This window comes from Schistocerca cancellata, chromosome 3 (assembly GCF_023864275.1).
Source record: "Schistocerca cancellata isolate TAMUIC-IGC-003103 chromosome 3, iqSchCanc2.1, whole genome shotgun sequence".
Classification (NCBI taxonomy): domain Eukaryota; kingdom Metazoa; phylum Arthropoda; class Insecta; order Orthoptera; family Acrididae; genus Schistocerca; species Schistocerca cancellata.
In genome coordinates, this window is record NC_064628.1 from 626,371,553 (window position 1) to 626,398,369 (window position 26,817).

At 38.4% G+C, this 26,817-nt stretch overlaps 2 protein-coding genes across 2 annotated transcripts in view; one reads left to right on the forward strand and one right to left on the reverse strand.

The window, feature by feature from the left end:
- Positions 1-9,258: 9,258 nt before the first annotated feature.
- Positions 9,259-10,706, reverse strand: LOC126175548 (N-alpha-acetyltransferase 10). Its single transcript, XM_049922392.1, has 2 exons — positions 10,570-10,706; positions 9,259-10,230 (listed from the first exon to the last, which is right to left on the reverse strand). The coding sequence occupies exon 2, from the start codon at positions 10,004-10,006 to the stop codon at positions 9,461-9,463; it is 546 nt and encodes a 181-aa protein (XP_049778349.1). The 5' UTR covers positions 10,007-10,230; positions 10,570-10,706; the 3' UTR covers positions 9,259-9,460.
- A 12-nt stretch (positions 10,707-10,718) lies between these two features.
- The window catches only part of LOC126175549 (integrator complex subunit 5), a 117,311-nt gene continuing 101,212 nt past the window's right edge, over positions 10,719-26,817 (forward strand). The window contains exons 1-2 of the mRNA XM_049922393.1: positions 10,719-10,831; positions 12,438-12,676. Of these exons, the coding sequence (XP_049778350.1) occupies positions 12,440-12,676 (237 nt within the window). The 5' untranslated portion in view covers positions 10,719-10,831; positions 12,438-12,439. The remainder of the gene's footprint in view (positions 10,832-12,437; positions 12,677-26,817) is intronic.

A 26,817-nucleotide genomic window follows, 5' to 3' on the forward strand; every position in this document is an offset into this window, starting at 1 on the left:
GATTCCATATGTTTTTGCAAGTGGCTTAAGTATAGCGTGATTATAATTACAGTTAAACTTTCAAAACTCTGTAGAAATAACACCACTGGTCAGAATGACGTCAAATTGCAATGGAATATTATTGGAGAAGGGGGAAAACGCATGACAAAAGAGGGGTGGGGGCTGGGGGGGAATAGTGTGAAAATTGATCAATAGATGGTACTGTATGTGTCAGAATACATAAATGAAAACAAGTCATGGGCACGATCCATTGAAGTTCCAACACGCTGGATACGTGCTTTTCCTCCTTTTGTGGCTGCAGACGTTTGCCGTGGACTGTCAATGCAGGATCGTGCTCTGCTTGTAAAGCTGTGTTAGAAGAATAATGACTGTGAACATGTCGCTCTGCAGAAGTTACAAACACTGAAGGGTTTGAAAAAAGGCATTGGTCTGATGACTGCCGAGGGTCTGGAGCAAATGATTCGGAAATTCGAAAAAACCAGTTCTTTTGATGTGCAGCTCGGAAGGAGGAGGAAACAAATTGATTCGACGTCAGTGGAAGCAGTGGTCACAGCAATGCAGGAGAAGATGCGTGGTGACGTGCAAAAGTGTAGTGCACCGAGAAATGCCCTGACATTGGACATACATCTACATCTATACTCCGCGAGCCACCTTACGGTGTGTGGCGGAGGGTACTTATTGTACCACTATCTGATCCCCCCTTCCCTGTTCCATTCACGAATTGTGCATGGGAAGAACGACTGCTTGTAAGTCTCCGTATTTGCTCCTGTAAGCACAGTGCGTAGAATCCTATGAAACATCCTTCTTTGCAATCCATTCAAAATTACCCGTATGCACTAGTTGCTTCCTGTTGACCTGCCAGCATGAGAGACCTTTGCTTTAGAATTTCTTGCTTGCATGTGTAATGGATCTGGGAGATGTTATTTTTTTACCGTATTTGTCGATACCGAATTGCAAATGTTTTCTTATATTTTTTGTCAGAATTTTTTTTATTGTAATTTGCCTTATTATATGTTAATTTTCTTATATTTTTGAGAGTGAAAGCATATTGATTACTATTAGTAAATGTATCGATGAATAGCAAAGAGACTGATTACAAGTGGAAGCTTGTGTGTTGCGTAAAATGTCTTTGACGCTGGAGTCGTCTTTGACTGTACTCAGTCGGCAGTTAACTCTTGGTGTGTGTTGACAGAAGAAGAATGTGCAGGTCGCTGTCATAAATAATTTTGAATTATGTTACTATTTTTTTATATAACCTATAAGAAGAAACTACATTCGAAGAAATGGAATTTGAAGCACCGAAAATGAGGCAAACACATTGAACTAGGTCATTTCTGCAGCTGACAAAGATACATTGTGGAATCATACTTCAACTAGACAACTGAAGCCAAGAGTAATATCGCCTTGTATGGGCAACGGAAAACCCACACGCAAATCAACCAGAACCACTTCATCCTGAAAAGGTCACTGTGTGGTGTGGGTTTACAGCATCATTTATCATAGGGTCACATTTTTTTGAAGAGACAGGAGCTTCCAATCCTGTTACTTGTACAATCGCTGGTAAGTGCAATTAGTGTCTTTTGAACAACAACATCATTCCAGGTCACCAACAGCACGGTTGGGATCATTTTTATGCAAGATGGTACACCTCCGCACATCGCAAATCCGGTTAAGGAGCAGCTGAATCACCATTTCGGAAACGCTAGAATTATCAGCAGCCATTTCCCTATAGCCTTGCTGTCCCAATAACCTGATCTTAATTCGTGTGACTCCTGGCTGTGGAGCTATCTGAAAGATGTTGTGTTCAGTGTTCTAATTGCAAAGTTAGCTGCATTGAAGGCATTCATTGCACAACACATTCTGAACATGACCCCAGAAACACTTCGATCAGTTGTGGAACATGCTGTTTCTCGACTTCAACTTGTTGCAGAAAATGGTAGACAGCACATTGAGCATGTTTTGTGCCAGTCACACAGAAATTAGTAATCCGATTTGATTTGGATTGATGCTTTTTATGTGGTTTTTGGCCTCAGAACAATTAAAAACCGATGCGATTGGTGCTTTTTTGCCTCAGGACAATTAAAAACCAATATGAGTGATGCTTTTGATGCAGTTTTTTGCCTCAGGACAATCAAAAATCGATTTCTTCCCATTCAATGTGATATGACCTTGCCATGGTAGATGTACTTATGTAACTAACAATATCATACCTGTACACCCATGCACACTGAGTAGAACAGGTTGTTTAACGTCAAACATACACCTAGCATTGTTGTATGATTCATTTGTCATTTGTAGTCTACCACTATTAAATTATGATGCTTACAGTGCCATCTATTACTACACTTTGTAACTATTTATTTTTCTCCTGCCATATGTTTTCCTCCTCGTGCGATAATATTCCTTTGTAATTTGACGTCCTTCTGACCAGTGGTGTTATTTCTACAGTGGTTTGAAAGTTTAACTTTAATTATAACCACCCTGTATTTGGGAATGGCTAGTTTACAAGCAGGGTATGGAAGCGTCACAATTTAATAGCACTGCAGAAAATATACAAATTTATTCAGTTTTTCACTCCTATAATTACGCTCAAAACTAGTAGTGTAGCACTGAATAAGTTATCAGGCAGTTGCTGGCAGCAGGCTCGTTATTTTATGAGTGAATAAGTTTCTTCTCTTAGAGGAACTCAAAAAAGAAATATTTCTTCACTTAAAACGTCTATGCTGAGAGGCCATGGTCCAAGACCAAAACCATTCATTCATTGATGTTTCACCACTCACATCCATGAGACAGTTTCAAAGTTAAATCAGCAACTACATCAAAAGCTCAAGAGGATGCCAGATTTATAGCTACCTTTTTCAGCACCGTTTTGAGCTTACCATACAGTTGCCAAAATATTTAACTGAAGTAAACAGTAGCTGTAAAATTCCGAATAGTATTATAGACATTTTTCTTACCCCAACTAGCACTTTGGATACAAATAATCTTCATTCAGTTCAATGCAAATCATTTTATATTAAACTATCCTTACTGCTTGTGTTTTATTTCTTTAATTTACTTCTGCCACAGAACTCTGTCAACAGCTCCTGTAATCATCCTGTCCTCAATCTCCAGTAATCCACCATCCCCATAAAATTCACCTGCCACCTCCTAATTTCACACCTCCTTCAGTGCGAGCCACTCCTCACCAGGTCTGACAACTGTGCATCACACGACTAGCTTGTTTACCTGCCAACCCGCCTTTCCCGCATTTCTGGCTGACAAACCACACCTCCCTCTGTGCCGTAGCCACCCAACCCCAGTCCCTCTCCCTGCCTCCTATCTGTCTATACTAATCACCCCACCACAACCTAGTCCACCTCCCGAAATACCGCATTAGCACTGTTTGTCCTGGCAGCACCATGTAGTGTCATAGATGTGAGTGTGTTTTACTCTAGTTCAAAAATGGATTACTCCAAAAGCTTTCTATCTATCCGTGGGCGCCCGTCAAGGACTCTACGCTTCTGCTTTTCAGTGAGTGGTCCCCTTAAATTGAGAAAATACAAGTATTAAATACCAAAGCTACTGGACCCACCCAACAGGAAACTACTATCCCTGCAGCTCTTACTACCTCTTCCAAGACTAATTTGTAATATGGAAGCAATATTACAATCCTCTTGCAAACCGACAGTCGTAATATCATTAATCTATGCTGTAAATTGGTTTGCTTTTCTGTATCCTTAACAAACTAAATTTTGCAGTCCTTTTACTGAGGCAACTTTCATAATTCCTTGGATTAATAGTAGCATCAATGTTGCTTGCACGACATATTTAATATTCAATTATCACACATGTCAATTTTAACATGGGACCTCAGCACGAAAAAGAAACCTTGATTCCCAGTGCTCCTAATAGCAGGTCTAACAGCAAGACATACAGCTGAACCTACTCTCTACCCTCATGCACATCTATGCGGGTCATATTTACTTCCTCTCCATCCTTTGACACAACTCTGGATTCCAGAATAAAAGAATGTTGGCATTAATTACCATGAAAATACAGCACTGCTGTTAGATCATCCTTTATGACAATTTATTAAAGTAATCACAAGAAACTGAATTTTCTTCATGGTTACAAATTCAAACATAACAAACACGAAAGGTAGGTAGGTTGGTTGGTTTGATGGAGGGGACCAATCAGTGAGGTTATCGGTCCCATCGGTTTAGGGAGGGACGGTGAACAAAGGCAGCTGTGCTCTTTCAAAGGAACCATCTCAGCATTTGCCTGGAGCAATTTAGAGGAATCATGGAAAACCTACATCAGGATGAGTGGACATGGGTTTGAACCATTGTCCTCTAGAACTGTGCTACTTCGCTCGGCATGGAGGAAAGAAAACAAATATCTGTAATAGAAAATGTCATGTGCACACGACAAACACAAACTAAACAGGCCATGTTATTAACTAATGCCTACTACGCATTACATTACTGCTCAACAGTAGAATTAACAGATTGGGGGGGGGGGGGGGATCTGGAGGTCAATAATAGAAAGGGGTGGCACTTTAATATATTATCAACAATTTCTTTATAGGTGAAGCAGAACACGAGATATCAGGACAGAGGAAGAAAATTAGCCACGTCTTTCAAAACAAACCCTTCCTTAGGTCATTAAACCTCGCATTACCAAGCGGAGTATTCTGACTACCCCAGGTTCATTTTTTCCCTATAATAATGTTATCTGGAGGGCCACATGCCTGGTGTTTCATGACTTTGTACTAAAATGACTGACGCTGAATTCACACTCACGACTCTGAATTTTTTGGCTTTATCAATGTTATTCAAGTCATTTATTGGTGGAATTGTGAGACTACCCCGCTTGGTATGAAACGTCTTATTTTCTTATTTGTAGAAAAAGAAGATTTTGGGAAATATATCTATCATTCATCTTCTTTGTTGAGTTTTGCCATAGATCCAATGTTCTATAATTGTTGCTGGTTACTATTGTCGAGTTGAATTTGACTTTCACTGTTGAGCTGACATTACACGAGTCAGTATTTCTGCTGCAAGTACGGATGTCCAAAGGAATTTCTAGCGAAGAGATCATTGAAATTCTATACAATTCTGATGGCAGTGACTATGAAAACGAATGGGACATTGATAATGAACTGAATGAATATATGGAACCTCTCGACAAAGACCATATCATAGTATCAGATGAAGCTGATGATGAAATATCAGAAGAAACTACACATTCACGTGAACAAGTAGAAGAAGAAGAAGAAGAAGAAGAAGAAGAAGAAGAAGAAGACACTGGAGATTTGTTTGTTTCTAGAAGTGGACTACAATTTTGTAGTGAACCACCAAAAGGTAGGCGGCATCGATGTCACAACATTTTGAACATGATACCTGGCCCAGTGAATGATGGAAAAACAATCAAAACAATAACAGTCATTTTTATTATTTATCTCACCGGAAATCGTGAGCATCATTGTAGAAGAAACGAACAGGGAAGCCAAACAAGTAATTTCTTTGTGGAATGCAGCTCATTCTTCGAACAAAACGACATGGAGAGGTATAAATGCAACTGAAGTGTACGCTGTATTACCAATTCTAATAGGAGCTGGTCGAATTCATCGACATCGCACAAGTGCTTCTGATCTGTGGGGAGGTAATGTTGCCTTTCGGCAACCATCCTTTTCTGCTGCCATGTAAAGAAACCGATTTTTGTCTATACTGAAATTCTTGCGATTCGACAACAGACACAAGACCACTGAGAATTGGAAAAACCAAGGACAAGCTACAAGCCATCAGGGTAGTGTTCGACAAATTTCAATCTAACTTGTGGAAGAACTTCTATCCTTAAGAATACATGACTATTGATGAACAATTAGCAATGTACCGAGGAAACCGCCATTTCAGAGTTTGTATGAAGAGCAAGCCTGATAAGTATGGCATTAAAATTTGGGTTTGTGCTGATATGAAGACATCTTACTTATTACAGATCCAAATTTACACAGGAATGGTGGAAAATACTCGGGAAGTGAATCAAGGACAGAGTGTTGTTTTGGATCTGATGGAACCATTTCTGAATAACGGTCAGGGTATAACAACTGATAATTTTTTTCACCAGTTTTCCATTGGCTGCTGAACTACTAAAATGAAACACGACATTGGTTGCGTTCCAATAAGAAAGAGATTCCGAAGTAATTCTTGCCAAACAGAAAGAGAGAAGTTCACTCTTCAATGTTTGGTTTCACAAATGACTTGACCCTAGTTTCCTATGCTCTAAGGATGGGAAAGGCAGAAATACTACTCTCTAATCAGCATAATGATAGACAAGTGAGTGGTGGTGAAAGTGAACACAAACCCAAAATCATACTGCACTACAACAAAACCAAAGGTGCTGTAGATAATGGGGACAAAATGACAAGAGAATACAGTTGTGTTAGAGGAACGAGGCGGTGGCCACTAAGAATCTTCATGGAAATGATAGATATTGCAGCACTGAATGCATATATTCTGTACACTCAAAGATTTCCTGAATGGCAGAAGAATAAACGAAGCCGACGTAAACTCTTCACAACTGAACTGGCATTTGGACTCAGCAAAGGCAACATGGAAGAAAGAGGCAAAAATACCAACGGCCTTCATAAAGATGTACAAGATGCAGTGAAAGCTCATGGTATTGCAATTCCTACAGCAGTGATCCAGACCCAGTGTTCCAAGTTATCAACGCCACGACGACATCGAGGTTGCAAGAGAAACGAAGATCGGAAAACAAGATTCTGTTGTGTAACGGGCAAGAAACCTGTTTGTAATATACACAGAGAAGAAACTGTTACTGTGAAGTGCAAGCAGTGCAAAAATGTACTTGACTGAAAAGTTGAAAGAAGTCCAGTGTTATTTTACTGCAGTGACTGTTGAGGTACATGGATTATTAATTTTATGTTCGTTGAGTACTGAATTTAGTGAAAGATATAATTTTTTTTTTTTTTTTTTGTACTTTGTATCTGTGATCTGATTAAATACTTCTAATAACCTGAAAAGCTGTTTTTCAATACTAAATAAACCCATTCAATGGAAATAACGAAATCTGAGAACAAATATTACAATAAAACACACAACTCTTTTGGGGTAGTCCAAATACTCGGCTTGGTAAAATAGAGGCGTGAAAAACTTGGTAACGGGAGGGTTAAGGGAAATTATAGAAAACAAAGCTGGCTGGCCAAATGAACCTCATGCTCTCAGAATGTAAATCCTGTTTCTTAATAGTTGTTCCATAAGAAAACAAAGTGCATATGGTAGAAACGCCAGAGTATTTACAGAGAAACTCTTACTGAACCCAGAAAATTGATGAATCCACTGAACACGGATCAGATGATGTCGTCTGTCCAATGCAGCACTTCTTTTTCTTCACAAAGAAAAATTCAGGACCTTCCCAATTAATTCTTGCACCGCTGCAAACAAGAGTGAAGCAAATAGTGTCAAGAAACAGCTGAAACCAGAATGAGATTTTCTCTCTGCAGCGGAGTGTGCGCCGATATGAAACTTCCTGGCAGATTAAAACTGTGTGCCAGACTGAGACTCAAACTCGGGACCTTTGCCTTTCACGGGCAAGTGCCCGCAAAAGGCAAAGGTCCCGAGTTCGAGTCTCAGTCTGGCACACAGTTTTAATTTGCCACTAAGTTTCAAACAGCTGAAAGTCTTAAAACTGTACGAAGCTCTAGTCAGACCCTCTTAACCATAAAACATTGCAGATCCCTCGAACAAACAACCATGTCAATGGTTGGAAGAGAGCACATGTCACACGCATGTACAAGAAGAGTAGGGGAAATGATTCACAAAACTGTCCAATATCCTCAACATACATTTGTCATGAAACTTTAGAACATATTCCGAGCTAAAATAATAAGATATCTTAAACAGAATGACCTCTTTCATGCCAGCTAGCATGGATTCCAAAAACTTCTATTATGTAAAACTCAGTCTGCACTTTTCTCGTGACATCCAGAAAACACTAGATCAAGGCAGTCAAGGTATATGCAGAACTTATTGGCTTTTGAAAAGCAATTGCTTCAGTACCACACCTATGGTTATTATTGGAAGTAAGATTTCTGACTGAATTGAGGGTTTCTTGTTACAGTGGACACAGCAGGTTATCTTCAACGGAGTGACATCGACAGATAAAATCATTTCAATTACGCCCCAAGGAAGTGTGTTGGACCCTTATTGTTCTTAATGTTGTATATTGATGATGTTTTAACTAATAGTAAGCTCGGGCTTTTTGAAGATGATGCAGTTATCTACAATGAAGTATTATCTAAAAAGCTGCACAAATATTCAGTCAGATCTTGATAAAATTTCGAAGTAGAGCAAAGACAGAGCTTACTTAAAATGCTCAGAAATGTAAAATCTTGCACTTTGCAAAATGAAAAATCATAGCATCCTATGGCAATATCAATGAGTCACAGTTGGAAGCCATAAACTCATAAAAATATCTTAGTGTCCTATTCATAAGTACATGAAATAAAATGATTGCACGGGCTACATAACAGGTACAGCAGCGGACATTGTTAGAATACATGGGAAATGCAATCAGCCTACAAAGGAGATTGCTTGCACAACACTAGTGGAATCCACCGTAGTATACTGCTCATGTTTGAAGGACTGATACCAATACAGACTAACAGGATATACTGTACACAACTAAAGAAAGGCAACACAAATGGACAATTTTGTTATGACCCAAAAACTGAACTTTAAGGTAGGCACCAACTAAACATTTATCGTGAAAGCCTACTTATGTCAACATGCATTCCACAATGGTTAGCAAAGTATGGATGAGGACATATAAAATATATACAGCCAACATACTAACAATGCCATATAACCAAGAAAGATTTGGAATGATGGCAAATGCCCTTTTGTTTATTTTCGTCACTTTCAGTACAAACTCAACCAAACCATGATGGAGGTTACTTCCCTGCCAGTGGCCATTTTTCTCTCTCAGTAGCTATAACCCCCCCACAACTACCATTGAGATGTGGCTGGGTTATGTATAATCACACATACAAAAAGAATATATTTGCAATTTAGAACTGAGAGACCAAAGTGTGGTGAATTAAAATTATAACAGGTTATATAATTTCATCACAACATGGGCAAAACTGCAATAATGGCTATGAACATCACATTCAAATCTGTTAATATGTAAATAAAATATCAATTTTAAGATATAAGTATGGGGTATGTCACAACCATTGATCATTGAATCCATTACTTATTTTTGCCAGAACTGTATTTTTCCAAAAACTGCACAGATCATGATTACAAGTAATTAATACAGATTAAAATACTAGTACTTCTTAGTAGTATTGACTCATATAATTAGTAAAAACACTTCCACTGAATAGGAACAAGAAATGTTCCAGCTTCCACTTATGTACTGCAACAAGTTTTCACCAAATGACCCAGAAATGATATCACAATCTTTCTGACAAAACTTTATCATCAACATTTTTGGTGTCAATGGTTGTGTTTGTATCACACGAAGGCATCTGGGCTGCAAATAACGATAAATCCCTCTTCATAGCGTACGCATCTTCGCCATCGGCATAGTACTTAGGTTCAATTTCAGAAATTGTGAATTTGAGCGTTGTCGTATAAAGATTTAGGGCAGCTCTGTTACTTTTCCTGACGTGTAATGATACATACTTCGCGTTAAAGCACTCGACCATTGCTCTTGAAGCCTGGTCCATTAATTTCTGAGCCAGACCTAGTCTTCGATGTGAACGTTTTACCGCTAACGACGTAATATGACCATGAGGATTGTCTTCACTATCTTCTTCCATTTTAGCGAGCACGTAACCTACAATCTGCCCCTTTTCGTCTTCTGCTACGTAACTTAGTTGAGGCCATGACAAACCATGATAAAAGTAATATTTCATTTGATAATTCTCTGGCAGACACAATAAATTACAATGCTGCATGTTCATCAGGTCTTCCGGTTTCGCGCATCGTATATTCATTTTGATTATTTTTAAATGTATCCTTCAATTACAAATTTTACACAGTTCAGGGCAACAGTTCGGAGTTGTCTGGATGAGAAAATGCGATCACTCTTTCCTGTATTTTCTTCTCGGTCGGGCAGGCCTTTGTTCAGCAGGAGGTTGTGGAGGTTCGTTCATGCCACCAAGCAATTCCCTTACAAAACGGAACCGCGACAGAAAGAGTTTCCACACGAGGTACCAACCTGTAACCGAAATAGTATTGGTCATTTGACATCGTTTGATATATAAGGAACACGAAGTAATACAAACAAAACAGCCCTCACCTATAACGACAATCAACAACACTAACAACAAGGCCGAGATCAGAGAGAATATTGCTAATAACAACTCCTTCATAGTAACAGAAAAACTAATTTCTATAAATCACTCCTTTTGTAAATATTTAAAAAATGCTAATTTGAATCATAACACTCAGTCGAATGAGGAGCATGCACTCATCACAGCAAACACGCCATTTTGATTACATAGAAAACAGCTGTTAGATTAGAAAAGTAATAATGTCTAAAGGAATGGGAAACTACCTCTTCAAAAGATTTCTGGCAAAAGTTATCACAGTACAAGAAAAGTACCACTGCACCCGTCTTTACCCTACGCAATCATCGCAAACTGAACGTTCAAAGAGTCACATTATCATCATAAACGATACAACAAACGACTATCATTCGCCGCGCGAAGCTTATATGTCGACTGGTCGATAATAATATTGTCGATAAAACGAGTAGTAGGAGGCGCTGTTTGTGTTTATTTGCGGACCGGACTTCAATGTCGTATTTGAAGTAACAGGTATGTATCTTCTTAAATAAATCAACATAAAGAAGAAGTATAATTAGATAGATTTCATTTAAAAGTACGTGTCGAAGATAGAGTGTTTTTCTCTGCAGCGCTATTTAACTGTTTTGTCAATTCTATGAATTTTTGCCAACTGTAGTAAAAACAATGCTTTTTCTTTTTAGTGTTAACTATTACAGTTATCGCAATTGAAATACATTTATTAAAATTGTAACAGAAAATACAGGTAAGAAAATCCACTCATTTCCATTTTTGGGAACTTTACTAGAAAAGATGTAATAGCACCATTGTTATGTTTTGAACAATTTAAGAGAGGAATTATTTTCAGAGTAGTACAAAATAATTTGACGAAGTTGAGGCTCGACTATATCACACGCAAAATTAGGATTTCGTAGTTTGTATTTTCACGCATCACGTTCCATTGGGAGAACTGTGATAAATAATCTTGCTACTCTAATCCAAGCTATGTGAACACGGAAATGAAATTCGATAGCTTCATTAAACTGTAGGCACTGCAGATGAAAACACACTCTACTTTTCTGCTAGGAGCAACCATTCCCGTAATAGCTGCAACACATTAAAACAAACTTTTCAAGCTATTTTAACTTGTATGTATTTATCATATCTACAGTAGATATGTTCACTTTGTGCTCGTACATACATTAGCCCTACTGCTTTACCAACTTGTAAAATGATCTGCAATTAAAATAATAGTAATGATTCAAGGAAATCAATACAGCTGTATTAAAACACATTTAATGTATCAACAGGTTTCGTTCTTTTAAAACATAGGTTACCGAGTTGTGCTGATATTGTACCGTAATATAAAACATTGTTGTTATATGTGACGAAATTGGGGAAACGATGATCAATTGAACATTGCTGTGTACTTTAATTTTAGTACAAATGCCATGTTGCATGCACTTACTGCTTGCCAGGCGGTCAGCAGAATGTTTATGTCATAATCATTTCCTGATTTTGTCATTAATGTCACATACAACTACACCTTTTATGTCATGATACTGGTGCAAGTCGGCAACCTGATGTCGTTCTGAAAGAACGAAACTGGTTGTGGCACAAGAAATGAGTGTTAATATAGCTAGGGTGGTTTTCATTAATCATCAGTGTTAGTGTCAGTCAGCTATGGAGCTCAGCATTACAAAGAAGTTAAAAGCCTTGTGACAAACAACAGAATTTGTTTAAAAGTTTGCCAGTTTTATCGGTTAAACTGTGCAGCAGTGTAACATAGTTGCATTCAAAAGACATCTTTCTTTTTACGTCTGATTTCAGTTTTGCCAGATTTTGTTTGAAAATGAGTGACACAGTAGTAGCTGGGGCTCTCACATTTCACAACTTCCCATCAGATAGCATAATGAAGGTTTTATCTCACAAAATAGTTAATCAGGAGCCCTGTGTTATCTTAAAACTACATAAAGTACAAGATACAACTCTAAATTCTGTTATTGGTGGCAATTTATGAATGAGGTGTCGCTAACCTTCATCAAGTGAAGTAATATTTAGTGCCTACAAAGGGACAAAGGGAAGAATCTAAATAGTAATGTGTTATGATGAGACCAAACTAATGTTAAATTTTTTACAGGTATGGCTGGGACAAGTGTTATCAAAGCTGTACCGTCTCATGACCTGCTCAGTGAACTGCGAGCATTCCTTGCAGGAGCAACCAGGTCAGTGAAGACAAATCCATTAGAACTTGCACGCAGAGCACTGTCATTACTGAAGACTCTACCAGCTACAAGGGATGCTGTGCTTGAATACTTTTGTACATTATTTGAAGGTTCAGTTTCCAAATACATGAGTGAAACTGCAGCAGGGCAGAAGGTATGAGAACACCATTTATACTACTGTTGTTTTCCTTGTAATCATTTTCTGTTATCCTGTGTATGTAAGGCATACTTAGCACGTACCTAATTTGGGGTCGACCAAAGCGTCCGAAGGCCCAAAGGTCCCGAGTTCGAGTCTCGGTCGAGCACACAGTTTTAATCTGCCAGGAAGTGTACGTAACGACTTTATATGTGACATATTGGAATCGTGGTTTATGGTCGTTTCCGCCATGTTTGTGACGTCATGGGTCAAAGCAGACGGGCGGGATCAGACGCTTCCGTATTTCCCTAATTTGGATAGAGAAATGAGTATTGCATTGTGTATGCATTTGCTGTAAATGTTGCTGTAAATGTATAATCACCACACAAAAACATAGATTTTCTACACCTACATATATACTCTGCAAACAAATCTACGGTGCGTGACCAAGGGTAAATCGTATCACTGTTTGATTTCTTATCCATTCCATTCACATATTGAGCGAACAAAAAATAATGGCTATACTTGGTTGTAGGGTACTGTAAGTCAGCTTAGACTCTTGATGAAGTTGCATTGTGCTGTGATAAGTTTGTTGCAGAGTTAAAGTGAAATGTTTGGGACACCAACTTTTGTACTTGTGGTTGGGGTATATTGGTATCTGGACTAGGGTTGAGCTGTATAGGTTAACTGAAGATTGGGATCTAGCTTTTATAATTGTGGAGAGCGGTTATTAGTGGGTTATTAGCATCCCGGTCTAGGGGTGAGCTATATATGTTTACTGGAGATTGGGATACCGGAATTTGTGCTTGTGGGGGAAAGGGGCCGTTAATGGTAATATGACCTAGGGTTTATGTAGCTGTATAGGTTACATGAATTCAATATTGTACTGCTATGTATACTTCATTGCTATTTATTATTTGAAATAGTAAATGTAATAGTAACTCTGTCCCATATATAGCAAAAGCAAAATATAGGCAGAAAAGATAATTCCGGTCTTGGGTTGAACTATTTAGGTTTACGAGAATTTGGGGTACCAACTTTTTTAGTTGTATGTATCGTGGTCTAGGATGAGCTGTGTAGATTAATTGCAGTCTGGCATACCATTACCTTATGATGTGCTTTGTATGGTTTTATTAGGTTTTATTTTTTGGCAGTTTCTTGTGTTTAGTTTTTTGCAGTGTGTTGCAACATGTACAGTAATGTTGTTTTTGTTATTGAATTCTTAGTTCGTCCCCGCCCAAAACACACTCCTGCCCCACTAACTGCATTGGTTTCAGTCACTGAGCTGGTTTGCGAGTTATTTGTATTTTTGTGACTGTTATGATCAATATTTTGATGGCCATGTTGGATACACTTGAAATAGGGGTTTCTGACATGGTGATAATGTCATTGGTCAAAGCAGATGGGCGGTATCACAGTCTCTGGTAATTCGCCAGTAACGGTATATATGCCTCTCTTATCATATTCGCATGATCCCTACTAAAGATATAAAATGGTATGCAGCATTGTGATTATACAGCCTTCTTTGAATAACGGTTCTCTAAATTTATGCACCAGGGTTTTGCAAAAATAATGGCTTCTTTCTTCCAAGGATTTCCATTGAAGTCCCCTGCGTCTTTCTGTTGCATGCGGCTGGTCCCGGCGGAGGCTCGAGTCCTCCCTCGGGCATGGGTGTGTGTGTGTTTGTCCTTAGGATAATTTAGGTTAAGTAGTGTGTAGGCTTAGGGACTGATGACCTTAGCAGTTAAGTCCCATAAGATTTCACACACATTTTAACATTTTTTTCTGTTGCAATTGTGTATGGTCTTCATAGACCTGTTACAATCCTAGCAGTGTGTGTCCGAATTTGTTCGATATCTATTGTCATGCCGCCTTGATAAAGGCTCCAAATGTGGGAACAGTGCTCTAGAATTTGACAAACTAGCGTCTTCTGTGCAATTTCAATTGCAGATGCATTGCAGTTTTCCAGAATCCTTCCAACAGAACTTCCATTCACTTTCCCTAATACTGATTTTACATGTTCATTCCATTTTTCTCTCCTCTCTGCCTTCTAAATGCTATGTGTCATGTTGGCTACTTTTGGTGTCGGCACAAACACAAACAAGGAAGGAGAGAAGTTGCAATGGCTGGTGGCAGGAATCGAAAATGATCTGTACATAACACATGGATATTAATAGAACACTTTATTTCTAAAAAGGAAAGAAACAAAATTTAACTTCTTGTTATGAGGTGGTTTGATGTGATTCCTGTGCCTCCTAAATGCTATTACTTTGACAGACTATTAATACTCACAGAACGCAGATTAAGTGTTGTCTTCCTATTATTCAGCACTGATGCTCTTGAAGTCTCTGACCGAACGGGCCACGACCAAGGATGGACAGCTGGTAAGGGCGCTGAACTGTCTTCCAGGAGGCATGGCACTGCCCACCCTTTCCATTGGCGTGTGAGTCAGCACCTTCTTGATGGTGTTTCGCGGCTCTGCGCTGGTCAGAGTGCAGTCAAATGTTTTAGGACCGCACATTGTTTTATGATGTGCTCAAAATGTTCAACACTAATCTTGTAATCCAGTACTGTTAGGTTCTTTCTGTCTGTTATAGGCCCTATCATACTTTCATCCACATTTAAAGAACATTGTCACTACTGGAAGTGCAATTTTTGTCCATGTTTCTCTGTTTCCATATGGACAGTCAATGACGATGCCCAACTGTAGAAACGACATCATCATCATCAAACAATCTTATAATGTGGCTTATCCTTTCTTATAAATTCTTAATTTATATTGAGAACATCAGACGTCCTATTATGCTCCCGTGGAGAACAACCTTCGTTACTTTCATTTCTGTAGATCATTCGTTGTCTAGTATAACTTTTCTTTGTGTTAGTTGAATATTTATCAATCCAGTTACATACTTGGCAAGATACATCATTGGATCATATTTTGGCTAGTGGTTGACTATGTGGTATAGTGTCCAATGGCTTTTCTAAATCTAAGAAGGTAGAATCCACCTGTTTACTTACATATATTGCTTGTGAGATGTTGCATACGAATGAGGCAAACTGTGTTTCACATGATCAAACAATGGAAAATCAAGGATGGTGTAACAAAAATGTTATGGATAGGATAGACTGTTTACTTACTATACAGGGGCTGATGTTGAGCTACAGACAGACACAACAAAAAGACTTATACCTCTATATGGTGTGTTTCATATGAGTGCCTTTTCCTGAATCTGTGTTGATTCTTTAAGAGAAGCTTGTTTTCCACCAGAAACTTCATAATGTTTGAGTTCAGAATATGCTCTGGGATTCTGCGACAGACAGCTGCCAAAACAAGTCTTGCTAATTAAATATTAACAAAAAAGTGAGCAAGCTGCTGAAACCCATCAAGGTAATTAAGTATTAGTAGAAAAATAACTGAATCAGAAAAAATTATTACATAAATTTATAATATAATCACAGTTGACGCATTCCATATGAAATGGACAAATTAAAGATGTCAGGGATATTTATCTGCAATTCCATACATTTGGTCTTACACTTATTTTGTAAGCAGGAGTGCCCTGTACTCTTTTCCAGTGATGCAGGACCATTCATTGCACAGATTTTCAATAAACATGACCTAGGAAAGGTCCCACAATGTATTCAGTGTAAAATCTAACTGGAATTCCGCCAGTCCCTGGTATCTTCTTCACATTGAGTAGTCTTAATTGTTTTTCGGTATTGGGGCCAGCTGTTATTTATGAATCTGTGGAACAGTCAAAAAATGACATAACAGTATTCCCTTGCCTAAATACATTTTAAATGTGGAATTACATATTTCATTTTCTTTCTGCTATTTTAAGTTTCAGCAACAGATAAATGTCATACAGTATTCATCTATTTAATGAACTGACTTTTTTTTAAATTTTTGTAATAACCCAAGAAACAGTTTACTAAATAAATTATTCTGCTGAACAACTAAAATTTGTGTCTTCAGTTATAAGTATGAAATTGTTCTTCTGATTGTGTCTGTAATTTATGTAGTGAATCCTGTTTCATTTTATGTGATAAGTTGCAAACAGAAGGTCTTTAGTCTTAATTCATTCAGTGACAGAATAATCAGTTTACTTAAATTCTCATAGTTATTATTTAATAGTGTTGATATTACTCAGATAGAGGACAACCACAGCAGTTCATGCAAGCATGTTGAACACCTCTCCACTAATGCAGAACTACTAAAATTTATTAATGCCATTTTTGTGTTTGAGGAAAGCATAAAGTTTCTCTGAAAAATTCTATTAGTGGTTCAGTTATATAACTCTGCTCTGACAACAGGTTAGTTTGTCATTAGTGTCTTTTTGTGCATGCATTATTAAAATGTACAGTTATTTTGACATTTTTTGATTTCATTAAACTGATCCATATGGCTGGTTACAAGAAGGCCTAGAAAGTAACTGTAACACTTGTTTTTATGAAAATTTATTGTAACCTCTTCTTAAAGGGTGCTTTCAAAACTTGTGGTAATTGGTTAGTTACATATTCCATTGAGCATATGAATGAGTTTTTTTTATTGAAATTATGTGGAATGAGACAATTTACAGGATGTGTATACATGATGATAATATATATAATTAATGAGCATTTTATTTTTCTGTCTTACTCAGGCAGCTACATTTAAAACTAGCCTTTTTACATTATACTAGTTTTTAACCCTTTAGTGACCAGTGGGAACTATAGTTCCCACTTATTTGTTTTCGCTGTAAGTTCAGTGGTAATCCGTGTTCGCACTTCTAACTTGTGCTACCATCTCTGTTAGAGTGTGCTAACTATGTGTAAATTAGGCGAAAGCTGTTGTATTTCTACCTTGTGAGTCAATCAATGCAGAAGCTCAGTTCCCCCGTGAAAACGAGCCACTGTTTGGACCGCTACAGCGTTTTTTGGATAGTGTGCTTTCCTTTTACATGTGAAGTGACTTGTGTTGTATTTATCTACTTTTATATTTATTAGGGAGATAGTATTCGTGTATGTTTGCTGGATTTGACTGAAAATTACATAAATATTACAAGGTAAGTTAGTAGAAGCAGAAGTGAAGTATTCTGCCCATTGGCTGTGGCAGAGTATAATAAAATAATGGGAGGAGTGGATAGATTTGATCAGCTGCGTGAATGGTATGCTGTAGGCCGTCGTTCATGGAGGTGGTGGCACAAACTGTTTTTCTTTCTTGTGGATTTGGCAGTTGTTAATTCCTACATTATGTGGAAGCTACAGAAGACAGAAGCAGACTAGCTAACATTTAGATTGCAGTTGGCACGGGAGCTTATCTCTGGCTTCTCAAGTCATAAGAGAAGAGGAAGGCCCGTTCATTTTCAAACACCAAAAAAAAAAAAAAGGTGTGTCTGGAGAAAGTTGGAACTCATTTCCCTACAAAAGGTACAACAAACAGAAGATGCCGCTGAAGTGGCACCAAGAGGAAAGAAAAGAGACCAAAAATAATGTGTACCAACTATTGTGTACCTTTGTGTGTAGCGCCATGCTTCTCTGAGTTCCATAGTACATCACCTTAGTGAACTCAAAGGACAGTATGAACTAATATAAATATAAATGTAATGTTTAACATGTTTTTGTACTAAAAAATAAAGGAAATACATTTTTTAATTAGCAAGTGAAGTTACTCCAGAGTTCGATGGGAACAATAGTTCCCACTAATTTTTTATACTCGTAGACTAAACTCTCACTTTGAAGATTTAAACTATGATTTTATGAACGGTTTCTTAGCCCAATAAAGTGTTCATAAAAAGTCTACAACTTTTGGAAATAATTTGGTCACTAAAGGGTTAAATGAAATTTCGTCCATGGGATAGAAAAAGACTTATCCAGAAGAAATGATTTTAGGTTACATTTAAAACTTGCTTTGCCATCTGTCACACATTATATTATTGGGTAAAGATCAAAAATGTTTGTTGCTAGCTTCTGACATCTTTAATAATGGGTAATAAAAGTCATTTTTTCCTGTAATGTTTTGGACATGGACATCATTATGATTTTCAAATTGTGATGGTTAATTTATGATGAATTTTTTTTGCGACTATTATGTTGGGATGGTACAGTTACAGTACTAACACCTCACAGAGGTACCTGTAAGATGACTGTTGGTGAACACCACATATTATTTTTACTGCTTACTTTTGTGCAGTTAATACTTTCATTCTGAGTTACCCCAGAAAATTATTCATTAATATTAGGAGATTGATTTGTTTGTCCCCAAGACTAGCATTTATGCGAAGGGCAGAAGTAGCTGAGCATACCTGTTTAGGGACTCAGAAAAATGCTTCTTCCAGGTAAAGTTTTCATCAGTATGCACAACCAAAAATTTGGAGCATTCTACCCTTTTGCTGGCTGCTGTTTGTGTGCTATATCAATTGTTGGTATGACTCTGTTAGTTGTACGGAAAAGAATGTAGGTGTTTTCTCAAAAGTTACTGAATTACAAAATAATTCTATGAGTAACACCACTAAGAATCTCTTCTGTTGCTTTCTTTCTAATTGGGTTTATCATAGCACTAGTATCATCAAAAAAAGCACCAGTTCCATTTCATAAATGTGGAAGGTAATTCACATATTTAAAGAATAGGAGTGGATCTGAAATTGAACCCCGTGGGATGCCCTTCATGATTTCTCCGCAGTTACTAAAATTTTTTCTCCTTCCAACTTTGTTTGAATTATTCAGTGCAACTTTTGGCATTCTATTTGTTAATTATGATTCAAACAAGTTGCTTTTAAAGCCATCAATTCCATAAAACTTAGTTCTTCTAAGAGAATAACATGATCTGTGCAAGCAAGCAACTTGGAAAGATCACAAAAAATACCAACTGATGATATTTTATTATTTAAGGCCTGTAGTATTTAATGAAAGAGCGACGTTATTTAAATTTTTCTTGTCATTGTTCTTAATATTTTAATCTGTCTGGAAAAATTCTCTGTGCCAGTTACTCATTACATGTATCACTAAGGGCATTATATATTAAGTTAGAACAATTCATCAGACTTGTGTTTGAAATTCCGTCAGTACCATCTGAGCTTTTGTTTTTTAAAACTTCTATAACTCTGTTAATTTCAGTAAAAGGTATTAGTATTATGTTTAATTGTTTGAAGTTTTGTGGGCTGACATTTTTAATACATTGTCTTCAAGTGAACCATTTGATAATATCTTTGCTAAATGCCTTTTCCAAAAACTACCTAGAACAGATAGTTCAGAACCACACTCATGATGGAAACACGTTAGATCTGATTGCCACAAACAGACCTGAATAGTCCACATTGGAACTAGTATTAGTAACCATAACACAGTTACAGCAACAAGGAATACGAAAACACACAGGATAACTAAAACAAGCAGAAAGATTTACGTGTTCAGCAAACTAGATAGAGAAATAATATTGTCATACCTCAGTGAGGAACTGGAAACCTTTAGCTGACAGGAACATGTAGAGATAATATGGCTTAAGTTTAAAAGAGTAGTAGACCATGCACTGGATGGATATGAACCCAATAGAATAGTTCATAATGGGAGAAACTGTCCATGGTATACAGTAACTAGGGGAAAAAAAAGAAACAGAGACTACTGCATGAAAAGCATAGAACAAAGCATAGGGCTGTAGATAGGGGGAGGCTGAAGGAAACATGTTTGGAAGTCAAGAGAGCGATACATGAAGCCTTCAGTGATTTCTGTTGTAGATTATTGTCAAATGACTTCCACAAACCCAAAGAAATTGTGGTCACATGTAAAGGCTGTTAGCAGCACTGAACTCAGTGTCCCCCATGGACGAGACTTGAACTGAAGCTGAGAGTAGTAAAATGAAAGCAGATATGCTTAACTCTGTCTTCAAATGTTCCTTTACAGAGAAAAACCCAGGAATATTGCCCCAACTTAATTCTTGTACCACTGAAAAGATAAGTGAACTAGGTATTGGTGTCAATGGCATTGAGAAACAGCTGAAAACATTACAACTGAACAAATACCCAGGCCCCAAGGTAATCTGTATTAGATTCTTACCCAATTCACAGCTGAGTTAGCTCCCTCTGTACTTTGTAACCTGTTGTTGATCTTAAAAAACTAAAAACTGTGCCCAGTAGTTGAAAGAAAGAACAGGTGACACCTGCTTTCAAGATGGGCAGCAGAAGTGACCCACAAAGCTGCCTTCCAATGTCCTTAGCATCTGTTTGTTGTAGAATCTTAGAAAATATTCTGAGCTCAAACTTAAAGATGTATCTTGAATGGAATGACCTGCCAACCACCACGGATTTCGAAAATGTAGAACATGTGAAACACACCTAGCACTTTTTTCATGTGACATCCTGAAAGCCATGGATTAAGGAAGCCAGGTAGATGCAATGTTTCTGAAAGGTCTTCGACTCAGTACCACGTGTATGCTGCTTAGCAAAAGTACGATCGTTCAGAGTGCATTCCATAAGTAATGTGACCAATTTTTTTCTGATGGAATGGTACACCACAGCGTGTTGTAACTGGCTGGGCTAAGTGGAGGGGGGGTGTTAGCTTCAAAACGCTCTTTGTCTCATTCGGCTGCGAGCTGTCAAGAGAGTCAGGATGTGCATTTCCGTCAACCCTGTTTTGAGTTTATGTAACATAGCACAATGGATCATTCTGTAGAACAACGGTACGCTATCAAATTTTCCGTTAAACTTGGGAAGTCCGCTACCGAAACGTCTCCATTACTTCAGCATGCCTTTGGGACTGATTGCTTGTCCAAATCACAAGCTTTCTGATGGCACAAGGAGGGCTGAGAGGAGATCACCGACGAACCTCGCAGTGGATGGCCATCAACCGCAAAAGTCGATGAAAATGTGACACATGTGCACGGTTGTTTGAACTCTGACAAATGACTGAGCCTTCAATTGATAGCACAAACTCTAAACATGTCAAAAACAACCATTTTCCACATTGTGACCGAAGATTTGAACATGAGAAAGGTGTGTGCCAAACTCGTCCCAAAAGTGTTGACCGACGAACCCGAGCACATGTGAGTACTTCGGTGCTGAGAAACGTTGGAAATGTGTGAAAATGATCCTCATTTTTTTAAAACTCAGTTATCACTGGCGATGAGTCATGGATTTTTGAGTACAACCCTGAGACAAAAAGGCAGAGTTCAGAGTGGCACACCCCATCGTCGCCCCATCCCAAGAAGGCATGCATGAGCAAGTCGAGGATCAAAACCATGCTCATTGTCTTCTTTGACATCAGAGGCATTGTCAGAGTTTTCACAGATGATGCAGTTCTCTACGATGAAGTAAAGTTTGAAAAGCTGTACCAGTATTCTGTTGTAGCTTGATAAGATTCAGAACGGGGAATGATTTGCAGCTTGCTTTTTTTTAAAAAGAGAGAGAGAGAGAGAGATAGCATCCTATGAACATAATATTGGTGAGTCACAGTTGGAATCTGTAAACTCGTACAAATACTTGGATGTAACATGTGATGGAGATATGAAGTGTAACAATCACATAGGCTCAGTTGTGGATAAGGCAGGTAGCAGGCTTCAGTATATTGGTAGAATACTAGAGAAATACAATCAGTCTACAAAGGAGATTGATTGCAAATCACTTGTGCCATCCATCCTGGAATATTGCTCAAGTGTGTGGAACCCATACCAAGTGGGACTATCAGGGTGTATTGAACATTACTGAGAAGGACAGCATGAATTGTCACAGGTTCGTTTGATCTGCTGGAGGGTGTCACTAAGACGTTGAAAGAACTGAACAGCCAAACTCCTGAATATAGACAGAAACTATATCGAGAAGGTACTGACATAGTTTCAAGACCTGGTTTTAAATTATGACTCCAGGAATATACCACAGACCCCTGCATATTGCTCCCATAGGAACTATGAGGTTAAGATTAGATTAATTACAGCATACATAGAGGTGTTTAAATAGTCAGCTTTCCTACATTCCACATGTCAATGAAATGGGAAAAAGCCCTAATAACTGGTATAATGGCTTGTACCCTCTGCCATCCACTTCACAGTGGTTTGCTGAGTATAGATGTAGCTGTAGATAGAAACACCAACCCACAATCCACATTTTTCTGCCAGACTCACTAATCTATGGCAAAATCTACATTTATCACACGTGACACTACTTTTACAGTAAACCAAAGAAGCACTAACACACTTAAACTGAAATGAAGTAAGAATTAGTGAATACTTATCTTCTGATGAGTTGCATTACTATCTTATGGGAATGAAACTTCCTGGCAGATTAAAACTGTATGCTGGACCACGACTCGAACTCGGGACCTTTGTCTTTCGCGGGCAAGTGCTCTACCATATGAGCTACCCAAGCATGACTCACGTCCCGTCCTCACAGCCTTATTTCTGCCAGTATCTTGTCTCTTACCTTCCAAACTTCACAGTATCTCTCCTGCGAACCTTGCGGAACAGGCTATCACTAAGCCATGTCTCCACAATATCCTTTCTTCAGGGGTGCTAGTTCTGTAAGGTTCGCAGGAGAGCTTCTGTGAAGTTTGGAAGGTAAGAGATGCGATACTACAGAAGTAAGGCTGTGAGGACGGGGCATGAGTCATTCTTGGGTAGCTCAGATGGCAGAGCACTTGCAAACGAATGGCAAAAGTCCCAAGTTTGAGTCTCGGTCCGGAACACAGTTTTAATCTGCCAGGAAGTTTCATATCAGTGCACACTCTATGGCAGAGTGAAAATCTCGCTCTGGGAACTTCTGGGTAGCAGGTCGATATAACCATGAGAATGTAATACCTCACAGATATTCAGTGAATGTACAAGTTTTAGATTACATAAGTCACAAAACAAATGAAAACTAAAAATGCACTATATTTTTAACAAATTAAGGAAAGCAGTGTAATGTATCCAAAACTACGTGTACTGTTCCATACAGCTGGTGCTGTTGTCAAATAGAGAGTATGATGGATCACCACGACTGCCAGGTGTGGGTTTGAGACTTTTCAATAAATGCTTGTGATTTGGTAACCTTGTGAGCAGATGTGCGAGATCTCGTGCAGTACTGCCTTTGACTACTTCTCTTGGATTTGTTTTGAAAAGTTCAGGAAGTTATTCAGTAGGAAACCAGTATGTGGTTATTGTTGTACCTACTTCAACTTTAAATGTATTAATACAGTCAATTGTAACAAAGAAACTTCACACCGTACTTTTGCCTATGCTCATTTCTGTCTCAACTTTTGTTGAACAAGCATCATTGAAGAAGGTACAGGTGCATGACTGAAGCATCTGAAGGCCAAATTAACACAGAATTAAATCCATTAGCAGAATTACCTATGTTGATCTTCTGTTACTTTCTTACAAAGTTGATATTCACTGTATGGATACTTTCCTAACATTGTTATATCCAATCATAAAAGAACACTGATTGTTCTTTTATGTGTTGCACCCATTTCCTTCACCTGTCCCATGAACAAATATACTTTGTTATAGGCATCAGCTGTTGTTAGATGCTTTGATTGACATTGATCTTGCCGGCCGGGGTGGCAGAGCGGTTCTAGGCGCTACAGTCTGGAACCGTGCGACTGCTACGGTCGCAGGTCCGAATCCTGCATCGGGCATGGATGTGTGTGATGTCCTTAGGTTAGTTAGGTTTAAGTAGTTCTAAGTTCTAGGGGACTGATGACCTCAGCAGTTAAGTCCCATAGTGCTCAGAGCCATTTGAACCATTTTGGGCATTGATCTTCAAAATATTTTTTTCTCTCTTATCTGTGCAGTGGAAGAATGCTTCTGTCAGAGACTCTGACAAAAGACTGGCGTACGGGCCGTCCCATTCTACCTTCCTCAGGACCTTTAAAAATTTTCCCAAAAATTTTGCATGCAAACATATTCATGCTCTTTTTAGCATACAACTCACCTCTCACTTCCACAAGCTCGCCCAGCTCTAAGTCACTCATTTAGCCCAACTCATTGTCATTAACTCTTTGTGTCTCTCTAACTGTCACTGTCTCCTGTCTCACAGCCACAGTCACCTTTGTTCTCTCATACTACTACTGTTTCTTCTCACTGTCACTCTCTCCCACTTGATCTCTTTTACTGCAATTATCTCATTCATTCCTTCCCACTGCTGTTGTCCCTCCTCAGTGACACTGTCTCTCTCTTACTCATTGTCATTGTGATATACTCAGTCTCTCATTGTCACTGGTTCTCACCTACTTCCACTTTCTCTCTGGTTTTTCTCCTTCTGGCACTGTCTCCTTCAGTCTTTTCCTAGCACTGTTATGTCGCTGTCAACTGCATTCCCTTGTCACTGTGTCCTTCTCTTCCTCTCACACTTCAATTGTCTCCTTTGTTCTTCCTACACCACAACCACTGTCTATTACCTTCCAATATTTATTACTTTTCTGTCTCTTTCCCACGCCCACTGTTTCCTTCCTTCAGGATACAAAAGTGTGATTATGTTCCCGTGCCAAAATTTTTGGGAAATTTTTTTAAAGGTGTTGAGGAAGGTAGAATGTGAAGCAAGTGGTACCCCATTACCATATTTAGCTTTTTTTCTACCCTGATAGGAGTATTTTTCACTGGTTACCTCCTTTTCTGTGCAAAAGCAAGGCATGACATCCATACGACACTTTTATGTGCCAGTAAAATTTATGTAGTTTACCTATGTGGAACTGAAATAAGACAAAACTAATTTTGAACCCATTTTGACTAATTTTACATATCAGACTGGATTTTAAGGCATGTCATCCATAAGACACTTTTATGTGTCAGTAACATTTAGATATTTTACCTATGTGGAACTGAAATAAGACAAAACTAATTTTGAAGCCATTTTGACTAATTTTACATATCAGACCAGATTTTATGTGCACAGAAATTTTACACGTGCTTCAGTATGACATGGGGCTTCCAGAACCCTTCTGATGATAATGGAGACATTTTACAGTGTATTTTTCCATGCTGCATCACATACATTACATTTTCATCTCACATTTGATTTTACATATGTATTTTATGTGCACAAGTAGGGTAAGTTTTAACCTCTGTATCTCAGAAACGGATGAAGATATCAAGAAAATTTTCAACATTGTTCAAGATTGGGCTCTTTAGGAATATATCATAAAAATTACAGTCGTTTGCACTGCACAACCATCTTGGAATCCATGGCTTAGTCGTGATGCCCAAAAACCAAGCTTTGGCAATGTATCTCGATAAAGGATAAAAGATTTTTGAAAACAGGAAGGTGACACTTCTGGATAAATGCCTAGAGAACGTTCTGTTAAAATTTGAGCATTTTGCTGCAGTTACTTGTGCTGGCAGCTTTTTTTCAGATTTTCTCAGGAACTGCCCATGAACCAAATGGTGCCTCCATAAGCCCGGTAAGGTGAGCCGTAGACCATATCTAATGCAAAAAGAATCAACTGAACCAATTTGCTCCATCTGCCTAGGCTGGAGGAAATGTGTAATATTCAAACTTTTACCCTGTACTATAGGATACTTCCATTAAGATGATTGTTCTGTTGGGTATGCAATTGATTTGTAGCCCAAGGGCTATCCGAAACAGATGACACTACCTTTCTATCACCAATAGAACCCAAAGTACAAGTCCCAGAAAAATCCTGTTTTTTATGCATGGTGTTTTGGAACATACAGTGATAAGCCAAAACATTATTACCACTGCCCACTGCGATGTTGGATGTCACCTGGTGGCGTTGCAGCCACATGACGCAGTAACAAAAGTATGTTAGTGGAGCAGACATGGATGGGGCATCACCCTAGTGAAGATACAGGCTGTGAATGGGGACATCCATTGAGGTAGGCAACTTTGACAAACGTCAGATTATTATTTCACAGAAACTGTGAACGATCATCTCGAAAATGGTGAAGCTGGTTGAATGTTCATGCGTTACTGTCATCAGGAGCTACGGAAAGAGGTAGAACCACAGTGAAACTACCACTAGATGCTAAATGGTTGGACATCCATGACTCTTCACAAAGCATGGGGTTTGGAGGCTTGTCTGATCCGTAAAATAGGATAGGTGGCAATCTGTGGCATCTCTGCTGAAGGAGAACATTGCTGGTGCAGATGCAAGTGCTTCAGAGCACACCATTCATCGTACATTATTGAACATGGAGCTCTGCAGCAGACCACCCCTATGTGTCTGTACGTTGACCCAACGATGTTGTCAGTTAT